General features: G+C 51.0%; 1 protein-coding gene across 2 annotated transcripts in view; it reads right to left on the bottom strand.

Annotated features, from left to right (window-relative positions):
• CORO6 (coronin 6) overlaps positions 1–15,619 on the bottom strand; it is a 427,480-nt gene that overhangs the window by 288,325 nt on the left and 123,536 nt on the right. For both annotated transcript variants that reach the window (XM_078680034.1, XM_078680035.1), the window contains exon 2: positions 459–666. In XM_078680034.1, coding sequence (XP_078536160.1) covers positions 459–656 — 198 coding nt within the window. In that variant the 5' untranslated portion in view covers positions 657–666. The remainder of the gene's footprint in view (positions 1–458; positions 667–15,619) is intronic.

Raw genomic sequence — 15,619 nt, 5'->3', positions numbered from 1 at the left:
GGTACACTGTCCACCAAACTTCATATGGCCCCTTGATTCTGTTTAAAGTTCATATGCCTTTCAAAGGATATTTGACCTTGTGTAGTTCCAGTGTGATCCAGTCTGCCTTGCTTGGACGTGTAAAAACGGACTTTTCACATACATTTCTTTGACTCAAGCACAATTTGTTGGTAAGAAAATACCTCTTTGGAGTCAAATAGGGGTACAGAGAATATCACAACATAAACAAAGCATAGAATTCGTATGTTTTTTACAATTAGCACATATACTCTCTCTAACGCAGTTTACGAACAAGACCCACAGCCTTTCAAACAGCAAAAAAAGGGAGGTACAGAGCACCGAGTGACTCCAGCACAGCAGATCAGCTGAGACACAATTGAATACATTGAGTGGCAGTAGACCTTCCAGTCACCTCGGTCCTCTCTCCATTGCAAGACTCTAAGCAGCATTGGGCTCACCTTGTGTAGAGGTAGGACCATGAATGCCCCTCCACCACTGGACTCCACAATGATGGCCACAAATTTGGGGTTGACGGCGCAGAAGGAGCTGTCCCACGTCACCTTGGACACACGAATATCTTCATACATTTGGTCAGCTTTTAAAGGCTGTCCGAAAATGTGCCGAAACTTGCTCTGGCGAACCACCCTTCGGCTCATGATGGTAGCTCTGCAACAACAAGAAGTATAGGCAAGAAGTGAGAATGGCAATTCACTTACAGGGTGGACAACATAGAATTTTCATGAAAAAGAAAGAATTAAAAGGCAGTGGTGGACTCTCTCTCCCACCAACCAGGGAGGTGCAAGGCAAGATTGAGCTTGGACACTGGACTTGGTTTCACCTGGGGAAGTCCAGTAGGAGAGGGTCCTAAAAACGATGGAACAAAAAGACCTGGCTCGATGTTCACACTGAGACTCGGGCCTTCGATGGAAAAAAACACAAATAAAAGGGTGATTAAAAAAAGCATTTATGGAGAGTAGTGCTACAGTAGTACTCCTTCCCATACTCTTACATGTCTGTGATTGGGCCCCAGAACGTTCATCTCCTTGAATATTCCTCTTTCTTTCTAATTTTAGAGGACAATTCACAAAGGCACAAAGTGACTAGAGTACGACTTTTCAATACCCGTTAAGTTCACTTGGACTGAATTACACTTCTATTCTTAGAGGCAATGCCCGCAAAAGGAAGCGTCCAAAGGTGGAGCCCTCATTACAAGCAGCAAGAATTGCCTAGAGGTAAATTGCCTCATAGTCATTTCAATACTGCACCTTGTTTTATACCATAGGACAAAATTACCACCTGTTTCCGAGTCTCATCGGATGAAGTGAAAGACGCCCTGTAGCGTTAGAGTTATGACATTCTTCCAGATAGAACAAGCCCAGAGGCAGGAGGTGGAGGTGGGTCTCTGTTCCCTCTGACAGATGGAGACTGTGCTGAACACACATGCCTGTGTTGCATCTAATGAGGCACACACAGTAGAACAAGCAGCTATTGGTTCACCACGGATGCCTCACATCTCCCTCTCCAGGCTGATTTAGCAGTTATCCCTCCTCACTCTATTCTCATGCAATTTACCTCCCATATTCTGTCTTCTCATTCCATGACTTAACATTTGCAAAACCCATACTAAATGGATGGGACAGGGGCATTAACAAGGAACACGTAAAACAGCTGCAGGAGGACACTGGTCTAATGGGAGGTCCTAGAGGTACAGTATGGGTGATCGAGGTCACGTGGCCCACAAGAGAGCGGAAGTGTAGCTCTGAGTGGGGGCTGGGGACGGTGATGCCATTAGGTCTACGATGCTGTGTTTCCAGTCCTGCCCCACCTGTGACAGAACCATGTAGTCTGTGAGTTGCACTATTAATTCATTTATAAACGGGAACACCAGGACGGTTCTAGGACATGCGTGGCATACCTAGTAAACATGTGTGGCGAACACAGAGCTGATGGCAAATGAAAATTACCAGGGGTAGGAAGGTAGTACGGGTGCGGTGGTGCCAGGCACGGTATGCAACCTTTACAACGCAACTTTTACCACGCAGTGCTGTTACAACGCATGTATTACAACGAAAACCATTACAACGCATTACACTGGGGGGCGCTCTAGGATAGGGAATAGTTTTAATTTACTATCCAACACCTTCCCTAGTGTCCACGGTGACTGGAGTTGGAATAGTAAATTAAACTATTCACTATCCAGCACCCCCAAGTGTAATGCGTTGTAATGGTTTTCGTTGTAATACTTGCGTTGTAACAGCATGCGTGGTAATAGCATGCGTTGTAACGTCATACATCCGCCAGGCACAGTATGGAGTGGCGATTTGCGCATCAGGTACAGTAGCACCTGTGTGTGACGGGCCCACGTCAATGCCATGACTGTATTTCATTATACAACTGCAGGGGCATTTTCCTAGCTTGCTTTGGTGCCATGGCACCCTTGCCACGTCCCTGGGCACCCCAGAAAAATCTGATAAGGCCCCTTGAGGTTCAACAGATATACAAAGTTCTTAGGCTGGGCTGGGGTGTCTTCTACGTTGGGGGTCTACCTGCGCTGTGGAAGATGCACCGGGCTATGCCACCTTCCTGTAAAGCGGTACAAAAGGGGGTGGTGATGGACGGAGCATCCAAACCAATCAAACACTCACACCCAGTCAAAAGATCTGGGTTTAATCCATCACCGTTCTTTAGCCCACTCTGCCACCCCAGATCAGACATGGCTATATGCAAATCAGTCTGACCCTGTGCCTCATGGGAACAGTCCAGCCCGAGCTGCCAAGCCATGCCTTCCCTGGACCGGAAACAAGCTTCCGAGGACCGGTTTCTGGCATTACAGCCGTCTTCAGCCCGGCTTGCTTGAATCCAGTGGCAAAGTGAGCAAGGGACTCACATCTGAGCATACCCTGCCACACTTATGGCGGCCAAAAGCGGTACAAAAGGGGGTGGTGATGGACGGAGCATCCGAACCAATCAAACACTCACACCCAGTCAAAAGATCTGGGTTTAATCCATCACCGTTCTTTAGCCCACTCTGCCACCCCAGATCAGACATGGCTATATGCAAATCAGTCTGGCCCTGTGCCTCATGGGAACAGTCCAGCCCGAACTGCCAAGCCATGCCTTCCCTGGACAGGAAACAAGCTTCCGAGGACCGGTTTCTGGCATTACAGCCGTCTTCAGCCCGGCTTGCTTGAATCCAGTGGCAAAGTGAGCAAGGGACTTTACGTCTGAGCATACCCTGCCACACTTATGGCGGCCAAAACCGGTACAAAAGGGGGGTGGTGATGGACGGAGCATCCGAACCAATCAAACACTCACACCCAGTCAAAAGATCTGGGTTTAATCCATCACCGTTCTTTAGCCCACTCTGCCACCCCAGATCAGACATGGCTATATGCAAATCAGTCTGACCCTGTGCCTCATGGGAACAGTCCAGCCCGAACTGTAAAGCCATGCCTTCCCTGGACCGGAAACAAGCTTCCAGGACCGGTTTCTGGCATTACAGCCGTCTTCAGCCCGGCTTGCTTGAATCCAGTGGCAAAGTGAGCAAGGGACTCACGTCTGAGCATACCCTGCCACACTTATGGCGGCCAAAAGCGGTATAAAAGGCGGTGGTGATGGACGGAGCATCCGAACCAATCAAACACTCACACCCAGTCAAAATATCTGGGTTTAATCCATCACCGTTCTTTAGCCCACTCTGCCACCCCAGATCAGACATGGCTATATGCAAATCAGTCTGACCCTGTGCCTCATGGGAACAGTCCAGCCCGAACTGCCAAGCCATGCCTTCCCTGGACCGGAAACAAGCTTCCGAGGACCGGTTTCTGGCATTGCAGCCGTCTTCAGCCCGGCTTGCTTGAATCCAGTGGCAAAGTGAGCAAGGGACTCACGTCTGAGCATACCCTGCCACACTTATGGCGGCCAAAAGCGGTACAAAAGGGGGTGGTGATGGACGGAGCATCCGAACCAATCAAACACTCACACCCAGTCAAAAGATCTGGGTTTAATCCATCACCGTTCTTTAGCCCACTCTGCCACCCCAGATCAGACATGGCTATATGCAAATCAGTCTGACCCTGTGCCTCATGGGAACAGTCCAGCCCGAACTGCCAAGCCATGCCTTCCCTGGACTGGAAACAAGCTTCCGAGGACTGGTTTCTGGCATTACAGCCGTCTTCAACCCGGCTTGCTTGAATCCAGTGGCAAAGTGAGCAAGGGACTCATGTCTGAGCATACCCTGCCACACTTATGGCGGCCAAAAGCGGTACAAAAGGGGGTGGTGATGGACGGAGCATCCGAACCAATCAAACACTCACACCCAGTCAAAAGATCTGGGTTTAATCCATCACCGTTCTTTAGCCCACTCTGCCACCCCAGATCAGACATGGCTATATGCAAATCAGTCTGGCCCTGTGCCTCATGGGAACAGTCCAGCCCGAACTGCCAAGCCATGCCTTCCCTGGACCGGAAACAAGCTTCCGAGGACCGGTTTCTGGCATTACAGCCGTCTTCAGCCCGGCTTGCTTGAATCCAGTGGCAAAGTGAGCAAGGGACTTTACGTCTGAGCATACCCTGCCACACTTATGGCGGCCAAAACCGGTACAAAAGGGGGGTGGTGATGGACGGAGCATCCAAACCAATCAAACACTCACACCCAGTCAAAAGATCTGGGTTTAATCCATCACCGTTCTTTAGCCCACTCTGCCACCCCAGATCAGACATGGCTATATGCAAATCAGTCTGACCCTGTGCCTCATGGGAACAGTCCAGCCCGAACTGTAAAGCCATGCCTTCCCTGGACCGGAAACAAGCTTCCAGGACCGGTTTCTGGCATTGCAGCCGTCTTCAGCCCGGCTTGCTTGAATCCAGTGGCAAAGTGAGCAAGGGACTCACGTCTGAGCATACCCTGCCACACTTATGGCGGCCAAAAGCAGTACAAAAGGGGGTGGTGATGGACGGAGCATCCGAACCAATCAAACACTCACACCCAGTCAAAAGATCTGGGTTTAATCCATCACCGTTCTTTAGCCCACTCTGCCACCCCAGATCAGACATGGCTATATGCAAATCAGTCTGACCCTGTGCCTCATGGGAACAGTCCAGCCCGAACTGTAAAGCCATGCCTTCCCTGGACCGGAAACAAGCTTCCAGGACCGGTTTCTGGCATTACAGCCGTCTTCAGCCCGGCTTGCTTGAATCCAGTGGCAAAGTGAGCAAGGGACTCACGTCTGAGCATACCCTGCCACACTTATGGCGGCCAAAAGCGGTATAAAAGGCGGTGGTGATGGACGGAGCATCCGAACCAATCAAACACTCACACCCAGTCAAAATATCTGGGTTTAATCCATCACCGTTCTTTAGCCCACTCTGCCACCCCAGATCAGACATGGCTATATGTAAATCAGTCTGACCCTGTGCCTCATGGGAACAGTCCAGCCCGAACTGCCAAGCCATGCCTTCCCTGGACCGGAAACAAGTTTCCGAGGACCGGTTTCTGGCATTGCAGCCGTCTTCAGCCCGGCTTGCTTGAATCCAGTGGCAAAGTGAGCAAGGGACTCACGTCTGAGCATACCCTGCCACACTTATGGCGGCCAAAAGCGGTACAAAAGGGGGTGGTGATGGACGGAGCATCCGAACCAATCAAACACTCACACCCAGTCAAAAGATCTGGGTTTAATCCATCACCGTTCTTTAGCCCACTCTGCCACCCCAGATCAGACATGGCTATATGCAAATCAGTCTGACCCTGTGCCTCATGGGAACAGTCCAGCCCGAACTGCCAAGCCATGCCTTCCCTGGACCGGAAACAAGCTTCCGAGGACTGGTTTCTGGCATTACAGCCGTCTTCAACCCGGCTTGCTTGAATCCAGTGGCAAAGTGAGCAAGGGACTCATGTCTGAGCATACCCTGCCACACTTATGGCGGCCAAAAGCGGTACAAAAGGGGGTGGTGATGGACGGAGCATCCGAACCAATCAAACACTCACACCCAGTCAAAAGATCTGGGTTTAATCCATCACCGTTCTTTAGCCCACTCTGCCACCCCAGATCAGACATGGCTATATGCAAATCAGTCTGGCCCTGTGCCTCATGGGAACAGTCCAGCCCGAACTGCCAAGCCATGCCTTCCCTGGACCGGAAACAAGCTTCCGAGGACTGGTTTCTGGCATTACAGCCGTCTTCAGCCCGGCTTGCTTGAATCCAGTGGCAAAGTGAGCAAGGGACTTTACGTCTGAGCATACCCTGCCACACTTATGGCGGCCAAAACCGGTACAAAAGGGGGGTGGTGATGGACGGAGCATCCGAACCAATCAAACACTCACACCCAGTCAAAAGATCTGGGTTTAATCCATCACCGTTCTTTAGCCCACTCTGCCACCCCAGATCAGACATGGCTATATGCAAATCAGTCTGACCCTGTGCCTCATGGGAACAGTCCAGCCCGAACTGTAAAGCCATGCCTTCCCTGGACCGGAAACAAGCTTCCAGGACCGGTTTCTGGCATTACAGCCGTCTTCAGCCCGGCTTGCTTGAATCCAGTGGCAAAGTGAGCAAGGGACTCACGTCTGAGCATACCCTGCCACACTTATGGCGGCCAAAAGCGGTATAAAAGGCGGTGGTGATGGACGGAGCATCCGAACCAATCAAACACTCACACCCAGTCAAAATATCTGGGTTTAATCCATCACCGTTCTTTAGCCCACTCTGCCACCCCAGATCAGACATGGCTATATGCAAATCAGTCTGACCCTGTGCCTCATGGGAACAGTCCAGCCCGAACTGCCAAGCCATGCCTTCCCTGGACCGGAAACAAGCTTCCGAGGACCGGTTTCTGGCATTGCAGCCGTCTTCAGCCCGGCTTGCTTGAATCCAGTGGCAAAGTGAGCAAGGGACTCATGTCTGAGCATACCCTGCCACACTTATGGCGGCCAAAAGCGGTACAAAAGGGGGTGGTGATGGACGGAGCATCCGAAACCAATCAAACACTCACACCCAGTCAAAAGATCTGGGTTTAATCCATCACCGTTCTTTAGCCCACTCTGCCACCCCAGATCAGACATGGCTATATGCAAATCAGTCTGACCCTGTGCCTCATGGGAACAGTCCAGCCTGAACTGCCAAGCCATGCCTTCCCTGGACCGGAAACAAGCTTCCGAGGACCGGTTTCTGGCATTACAGCCGTCTTCAACCCGGCTTGCTTGAATCCAGTGGCAAAGTGAGCAAGGGACTCATGTCTGAGCATACCCTGCCACACTTATGGCGGCCAAAAGCAGTACAAAAGGGGGTGGTGATGGACGGAGCATCCGAACCAATCAAACACTCACACCCAGTCAAAAGATCTGGGTTTAATCCATCACCGTTCTTTAGCCCAATCTGCCACCCCAGATCAGACATGGCTATATGCAAATCAGTCTGACCCTGTGCCTCATGGGAACAGTCCAGCCCGAACTGCCAAGCCATACCTTCCCTGGACCGGAAACAAGCTTCCAAGGACCGGTTTCTGGCATTACAGCCGTCTTCAGCCCGGCTTGCTTGAATCCAGTGGCAAAGTGGTGACCAAAAGCGGTACAAAAGGGGGTGGTGATGGACGGAGCATCCGAACCAATCAAACACTCACACCCAGTCAAAACATCTGGGTTTAATCCATCACCGTTCTTTAGCCCACTCTGCCACCCCAGATCAGACATGGCTATATGCAAATCAGTCTGGCCCTGTGCCTCATGGGAACAGTCCAGCCCGAACTGCCAAGCCATGCCTTCCCTGGACAGGAAACAAGCTTCCGAGGACCGGTTTCTGGCATTACAGCCGTCTTCAGCCCGGCTTGCTTGAATCCAGTGGCAAAGTGAGCAAGGGACTTTACGTCTGAGCATACCCTGCCACACTTATGGCAGCCAAAACCGGTACAAAAGGGGGGTGGTGATGGACGGAGCATCCGAACCAATCAAACACTCACACCCAGTCAAAAGATCTGGGTTTAATCCATCACCGTTCTTTAGCCCACTCTGCCACCCTAGATCAGACATGGCTATATGCAAATCAGTCTGACCCTGTGCCTCATGGGAACAGTCCAGCCCGAACTGTAAAGCCATGCCTTCCCTGGACCGGAAACAAGCTTCCAGGACCGGTTTCTGGCATTACAGCCGTCTTCAGCCCGGCTTGCTTGAATCCAGTGGCAAAGTGAGCAAGGGACTCACGTCTGAGCATACCCTGCCACACTTATGGCGGCCAAAAGCGGTACAAAAGGGGGTGGTGATGGACGGAGCATCCGAACCAATCAAACACTCACACCCAGTCAAAAGATCTGGGTTTAATCCATCACCGTTCTTTAGCCCAATCTGCCACCCCAGATCAGACATGGCTATATGCAAATCAGTCTGACCCTGTGCCTCATGGGAACAGTCCAGCCCGAACTGCCAAGCCATGCCTTCCCTGGACCGGAAACAAGCTTCCAAGGACCGGTTTCTGGCATTACAGCCATCTTCAGCCCGGCTTGCTTGAATCCAGTGGCAAAGTGGTGACCAAAAGCGGTACAAAAGGGGGTGGTGATGGACGGAGCATCCAAACCAATCAAACACTCACACCCAGTCAAAAGATCTGGGTTTAATCCATCACCGTTCTTTAGCCCACTCTGCCACCCCAGATCAGACATGGCTATATGCAAATCAGTCTGGCCCTGTGCCTCATGGGAACAGTCCAGCCCGAACTGCCAAGCCATGCCTTCCCTGGACAGGAAACAAGCTTCCGAGGACCGGTTTCTGGCATTACAGCCGTCTTCAGCCCGGCTTGCTTGAATCCAGTGGCAAAGTGAGCAAGGGACTTTACGTCTGAGCATACCCTGCCACACTTATGGTGGCCAAAAGCGGTACAAAAGGGGGTGGTGATGGACGGAGCATCCGAACCAATCAAACACTCACACCCAGTCAAAAGATCTGGGTTTAATCCATCACCGTTCTTTAGCCCAATCTGCCACCCCAGATCAAACATGGCTATATGCAAATCAGTCTGACCCTGTGCCTCATGGGAGCAGTCCAGCCCGAACTGCCAAGCCAGGCCTTCCCTGGACCGGAAACAAGCTTCCAAGGACCGGTTTCTGGCATTACAGCCGTCTTCAGCCCGGCTTGCTTGAATCCAGTGGCAAAGTGGTGACCAAAAGCGGTACAAAAGGGGGTGGTGATGGACGGAGCATCCGAACCAATCAAACACTCACACCCAGTCAAAAGATCTGGGTTTAATCCATCACCGTTCTTTAGCCCACTCTGCCACCCCAGATCAGACATGGCTATATGCAAATCAGTCTGGCCCTGTGCCTCATGGGAACAGTCCAGCCCGAACTGCCAAGCCATGCCTTCCCTGGACCGGAAACAAGCTTCCGAGGACCGGTTTCTGGCATTACAGCCGTCTTCTGCCCGGCTTGCTTGAATCCAGTGGCAAAGTGAGCAAGGGACTCACGTCTGAGCATACCCTGCCACACTTATGGCGGCCAAAAGCGGTACAAAAGGGGGTGGTGATGGACGGAGCATCCAAACCAATCAAACACTCACACCCAGTCAAAAGATCTGGGTTTAATCCATCACCGTTCTTTAGCCCCTTCCTGTAAAGGGCATGTATTTTAAAAATCATTTTGAAAGCATGATTCAGGGTTTAGCGTCCGTCTATGAGGTGGAAACAATGTTACAATAACAAAAGAAGCATGTCACATACACTACTCAATGGAGAGTGTGTCAGTCCATCAGAACAAATGTAAGCAAACCAGGAATACAAGTACCAGAACACATTATGTCAATTAAAAGGACAGAACTAGAAAAGTGGTGTTCTCTGGAAATGGAATGCGGTGGCAGCTCTAGTTGGCTGCTCAGTTCGAGTTATACAGCCCTTGCACCCCGACTGACTCCAATGGACTCAAAAATGGAGGCCCATCGGCCAGAGGGGCTGCAGCCTTTCATGCATCCTGAGGTGGGCCCTATTTAACGGGGTCTACCATACACGTGGACCCAAAGAAGCAAAATAAATAGTGATCCGACAGTGTGCAGGGAAAACAGTCACACTGGGGGTTTACGTCTAAAAAGAAATTGAAAGCAAAGAGGGCTGCACTAACATGCATTTTTACTTTTCTGCAATTGTACCTGCCACATCCATGGATAAACTTGGGCCGCTGCAGGTAAGAGTGGTGGGCCGGTGGGGCCAAGTGAGGGGGTATTTCGAGATACGACCATGAGGGAAAATCAATTATTTATTTGACTATCAGCAAAGAGATCCCTGCCTTGGGGTGAAGACGAGGGTTCTGCAAACACTAAATGATTGTGCAAGTTTCCAGCTCCATGCCTTCATTTGACAACCTAATGTGTGCTGTCAGCTGTCGCCTTCGTTGCCTTCTATCTAACCAGTGAACAGACACAACTGATAACAATACTATACAACAGAAAAGTTGAGGACTGGAAGCCTGGTGTCCTGAAATCACGGAGCAAGGCAAAAGGAACAAATGTGAAGTAGCTCTAGCAGGATAGGTACATAAAAAATTGCAAAAAGAGGTAGACTTATTATTTGTAACCTCAATGGGACTGAAACAAGCTTTAAGATTAAATTCTGCATATTCAGTTGAATAAAGTCCAATCATTATTAGAGGCACTGCTATACTACAGTCAAGAAGAACACTGACATCAAAAAACAGTTCACAGTTTACTGGGGTCACATACCTTACATATTTTACAAGCAAAAATATACATTTATTAGTCCAATCAGTTTAGGCCTGACCAAGCCTTCTGTAATAAGTTAGCTAGTTTTTTCAAACGAAGGTGCAAGTTATTTATGATGATCTCCTCCTCACAGTAAGTACTGCAACTACATCTAGTAAGTCACCCGTGGAGGAGAATATCTCTCAGAGCCAACTTACGAGTTTTCTAAGCTTCTCACAGGAGAAGGTAAATCACCTCCTTCTAACTACTAAGTCAGGCTCACCCAATGATCCTTGTCCCCCCGACATTTTACATCTAGTTTCAGATACAATCAGCACCTATTTAACTCCCCTCCTTAATAAAGTAGTGGAATCAGGGATCTTTCCATGTGCCTGGAAAAAAGCTTGTATTAGGCCGATCCTTAAAAAACCTGCCCTGGACCTGACTGAGGTTAAAAACTACTGCTTGCCATTACCTGCCAAAATTTTGGAAAAATCGATGGATATGGAATTAATCCAATTCCTCAAATCTAATAATTTGTTAGATCCTAGTCAGCATGTTTTTCGATCTTGCCACTCTATCGAGTCAGCGCTGATAATGGCTAGAGAAGGGATTCGCAGACAGGTTGACAGGGGGGGCCCGGGCCATCCTCATCCTTTTACACCTATCGGCAGCATTTGACACCGTGAATCACACTGTGTTAGTATGGCGGCTGAAGGCTCTAGGGATTATGGGAATGGCCCTGGCCCTCCTCACCTCCTTCCTAGCCTGTAGAGAGCAGAGCATAGTCTGGGACCATTTGCAATCTGACACTTTTCATATTCCTTGCAGGGTGCCGCAGGGCCCGGCCCTATCACTCACCCTCTTTAACATCTATGTTACTCCTCTGGCATTAATCATTAGAAAGCATGGTTTCACCTTGGTCTCCTATGCAGATGATTTCCAATTTATCATATCCGTATCAAAAAATCCAGAAGCTACTGCTGTTAGCTTCCATTCCTGTCTGACCGAAATCATGAGCTGGATGAGTCAAAACTTTTTTTTTTTTTTTGTAAAATTTTTTTATTTTGCAAAACACAGAGATAAAACAGTAAACAAAAGTCACCGCATCGGGTGCATAGATGGTCCCATACAGTGGGAAAGCAATAATGCAAGACGAGGCAATAATGCAGTGCAAGAGAAGCGAGTAGATGCCAGGCTCCAACATCCGCAGAAAAGATGTAGTCTCGAATGTAACCCCAGTTGGGGAATACGTCTAGTCCAGCCGGTAGAAGTTCAGAGTCACAAAGCCATCAAACTAAGCCTCGTCCCAGCGGCACATATGCCCCAATAGCGGAACACAAACTTAACTTCCCCCATCCCAACCCCCCCCCCTCCCGTGACGGCGCCTCATCCATTCCTCATTCATCCATCACACACACTTAGAACTGAAACAGATGTAGGGTCCTCAGCGATGCCGGGCAAACTGCCGAGGGTAAACCAGTAGAGAGAAAGGACACCAGGGGGCCCCATGTGTGCTTAAAGTTTTTGTAGTTGCCTAGGAAGATGTCCGCCATTCTCTCAAGACTCAGAAGCCTCCACAGCCTAGCGTGCCAAAGTGAGATCGCCGGTGCCTCTTTCCGCTTCCATGCGGCCGCCAGCGTGAGCTTGGCAGCGCCGAGGCAGAGCCATAGAATCTTCTTGTCTGCGCGCGTCTGGTGCTCAAGGCCAGGATCCCGCAGGCCCAGGACCACGGATGCCAAAGAGTCATCAATGGGATACTGCAAAATATCTTTAATATGGGATAGAATCTCGTCCCAGAAGGGTCTGATGACCGGGCAATCCCACCAGATGTGGCGGAAGTCCCCCAGTAGGCCACAGCCCCTCCAACATCTATCCGAAACTACCGGGTAAATACGGTGAAGTCGGGCGGGGACCATGTACCATTGTGTGAGAGTCTTCAAATGAGCCTCCCTCAGTAGAATTGAGTGGTTAAATTGCGTCATGTCCCTCCACAACGCCGACCATTCTCCATCGGCGATGTCCCTCCCCACCATCTCCTCCCACTGTTCCATGTAACGCGGTCTAGGAGAAAGGGCAGAACGAAGCAACAGTTGGTATAGAAAGGAGATGGCCCCCTTCATGGCAGATGTTTTCAGCAGAAAGGCCTCAAACTCGGAGAGAGGCCTCGTGGCAGCCTCCCGAACTCCTGGTGACGTGGCCCAGTGGAGCAGTTGCATATGCCTGTATTTTTCAGTTGGCTGCACATGGTAATCCCGCATGCAATTCTCAAAAGTCAGGGGATCAGAGCCATGGAACAGATGGAGCAATGCGCGGCATCCTCCCTCCCTCCAAGTATCAAAGGGACCCTCGGCGAGTGCCGGCTGGAACGCCGGGTTGAAATGCAATGGAGTGAATGGAGACGGGAAGGTCGTCCATCGCTCATCCCCCGCCAGGGTGTCCCACACTTTCAGTGTAGTCCCTGTGGGCGTACTAATGTACGCGTTCAACGGTCGATCACGCTTGGGCTTCCAGGCCAAATCCCAGATGGACCGGCCAGTCACGCTCCGGTCCATATGCAACCAGTGTTTGTCGGAAAATTGCTGTGACCATTCCACCATGACTCTTAGTTGGGCAGCTTTATAATAGAGGTGTAGGTCCGGGAGGCCGACCCCTCCGTCAGCCCGCAACCGTCGCAAGAGTGCAAACGAAAGCCGAGCCCTACCTCCCTGCCAGACAAATTTTAAGATCAATGTTCTGAGCTGTCCAAAAAATGAAGTGCTCAGTGGAATCGGTAGGGCCTGAAAGAGATACAAGTATTTAGGGAGAAGGACCATTTTAATGGCATGCACCCTACCCAACCATGACAGGAATTTGGGCTTCCACTTCTCCAGTTCGGCCCGCGTCTTAGCCACCAAGGGCGGGAAGTTGGCTGCAAATAAGCCACCCACCGTGGGGGTGAGGTGGACTCCTAAGTAAAGTATCGAGCCCGAAGCCCAGGGTAGCGGCGTCGAAGTGCCTACCCGAGCAACGTCGGCTTGTGATAAGGTTAAATTCAGGACATAAGACTTGCCGTAGTTTACCTTGAAGCCAGCCACTCCCTCGAATTCCAGCAAAAGATCCCGCACGCATGGGAGAGAGTTAGCGGGGTCAGCCACTGATAGCAGAACATCATCCGCAAAGAGAGAGATTTTGTGCTGCTCCCCTGTGAATGGAATGCCCTTCACCCCCTCATGCTCCCGGACCGCCATCGCCAAGGGTTCAATGCTAAGCGCAAACAATAAGGGAGAGAGGGGGCATCCTTGTCTGGTACCTCGCGAGTGCTGGAAGAAGGCCGATAGGTGGCCGTTCACCGCCACCCTCGAGCGCGGGCTACAGAAATTAGCCCTCACCATGGTGATGAACCGGTCGGAGAACCCAAACGCCTGCAACGTGTGGAATAGAAAGCTCCAGTCCACGCGGTCGAAGGCCTTCTCCGCATCTAGGCCTACCAATACCGCCGGAATGTGGAACCTGTTCGCCTTCTCAATGAGATGAATCACCCTGCGCGTATTGTCGTGCGTTTGGCGGCCTTTGATACAACCGGATTGATCCGGATGTACAATCGCCGGTAACAAGTCCTGGAGGCGGCTCGCTAGTATCGCCGAATACAGCTTCGCGTCAATATTAAGCAAGGCTATGGGGCGGAAGGAGGGACAGAGCTCAGGATCCTTCCCCGGTTTCGGCAGGACCGTAATCACCGCTTCCGCCAGAGTCCCGGTATTCACTCCGGACGTAGCCATGTCATTAAAGAGGGCAACTAGAAAGTCGCACACCTCAGTTGCGTAGGTTTTATAGAAGACAGCAGTGTACCCATCCGGGCCGGGGGCTTTATGTAATTTCAAGTTTTTAATGGCGGAGAGGACTTCCTCCCTCGAGATCGGAGCCTCTAACAGATCGTTCCACGCCTTGGAGACCTGTGGGAGCGGTAAGCGCTGCAGGAACTCCCGCTGCGCCGTCGCATCCAACTCCTCGCCCGTATACAAATCGGCATAAAAGCGGCCAAATATGTCCGCCTTCGCCCCGTCTCGATGATGGAGAACTCCTGCGGGGTCTCTGATCCCTCCTATATATTCTCGTTCCCTCTTGTCCCGCAATTGCCGGGCCAAGTGTCTGCCAATCTTATTGCCACTAGAGTATGAATGTCGCCCCAATCGCAAGAGAGTAAGCTCGGCTCTATTTGCATAGTGAGCCTTCAATTTGCCCCTAACCGCCGTAAGCGGACGCAGGGTCACCCTCGAGGGATTGAGCTTATGAGCCCTCTCGAGTTCAAGCACCTCGGCTTCCAGTGCGTCCCGCTCCTTTCTACGCAGGGTGTTAAGTTGCGAGTTGAGGCCCAAGCACGTCCCTCTGATCGTCGCCTTAAAGGCGTCCCATGTAGTCGTCAGAGAAGTATCCGACGGTGGATTGCACTCGAAAAATTCACGGATGGCCAGGCGTAAGGCTTGATTGGAAACCTCATCCCTGACCACTGACGCCGGGAAGTACCACTTCCGGCTCGCGGAGTCGGGTGGCGCCCAACGGAGAGTGAGCACCAAGAGACTGTGGTCCGATACCGAAATCGGAAGAATGGCGGCATCTAAAATGTTCCCTCTGAGGGACCGGCTAAGAAAAATGTGATCCAAGCGAGAGTAGGAGTGGTGCACATGTGAAAAGAATGTGTAGTCTTTCATGGCAGGGTGGAAAATTCGCCATCCGTCTACTAGACCCAACTCCCCCACCCCTTGCTGCGTGGAATCCGAAAAGACCCCTGTGTCCGCCCTACGCCCCCCCGAGCTGTCCAAGTCCCTGTCCCACACCAAGTTAAAATCTCCCAACAGGAGCAAGAGCCCCTCCGCAAAGTCCCCAATCTTCTCCAGCAATTCTTGCAAATACTTGTTCTGACCCGCAGTGGGCAAATATACTACCACAAACGTACACAACCTGCCC

The sequence above is a fragment of the Lissotriton helveticus genome, chromosome 3_1 (genome assembly GCF_964261635.1).
Source record: "Lissotriton helveticus chromosome 3_1, aLisHel1.1, whole genome shotgun sequence".
Taxonomy (NCBI): domain Eukaryota; kingdom Metazoa; phylum Chordata; class Amphibia; order Caudata; family Salamandridae; genus Lissotriton; species Lissotriton helveticus.
Note: the sequence above shows the minus strand (reverse complement) of the source record. Positions and strands in the feature narration are given on the sequence as shown.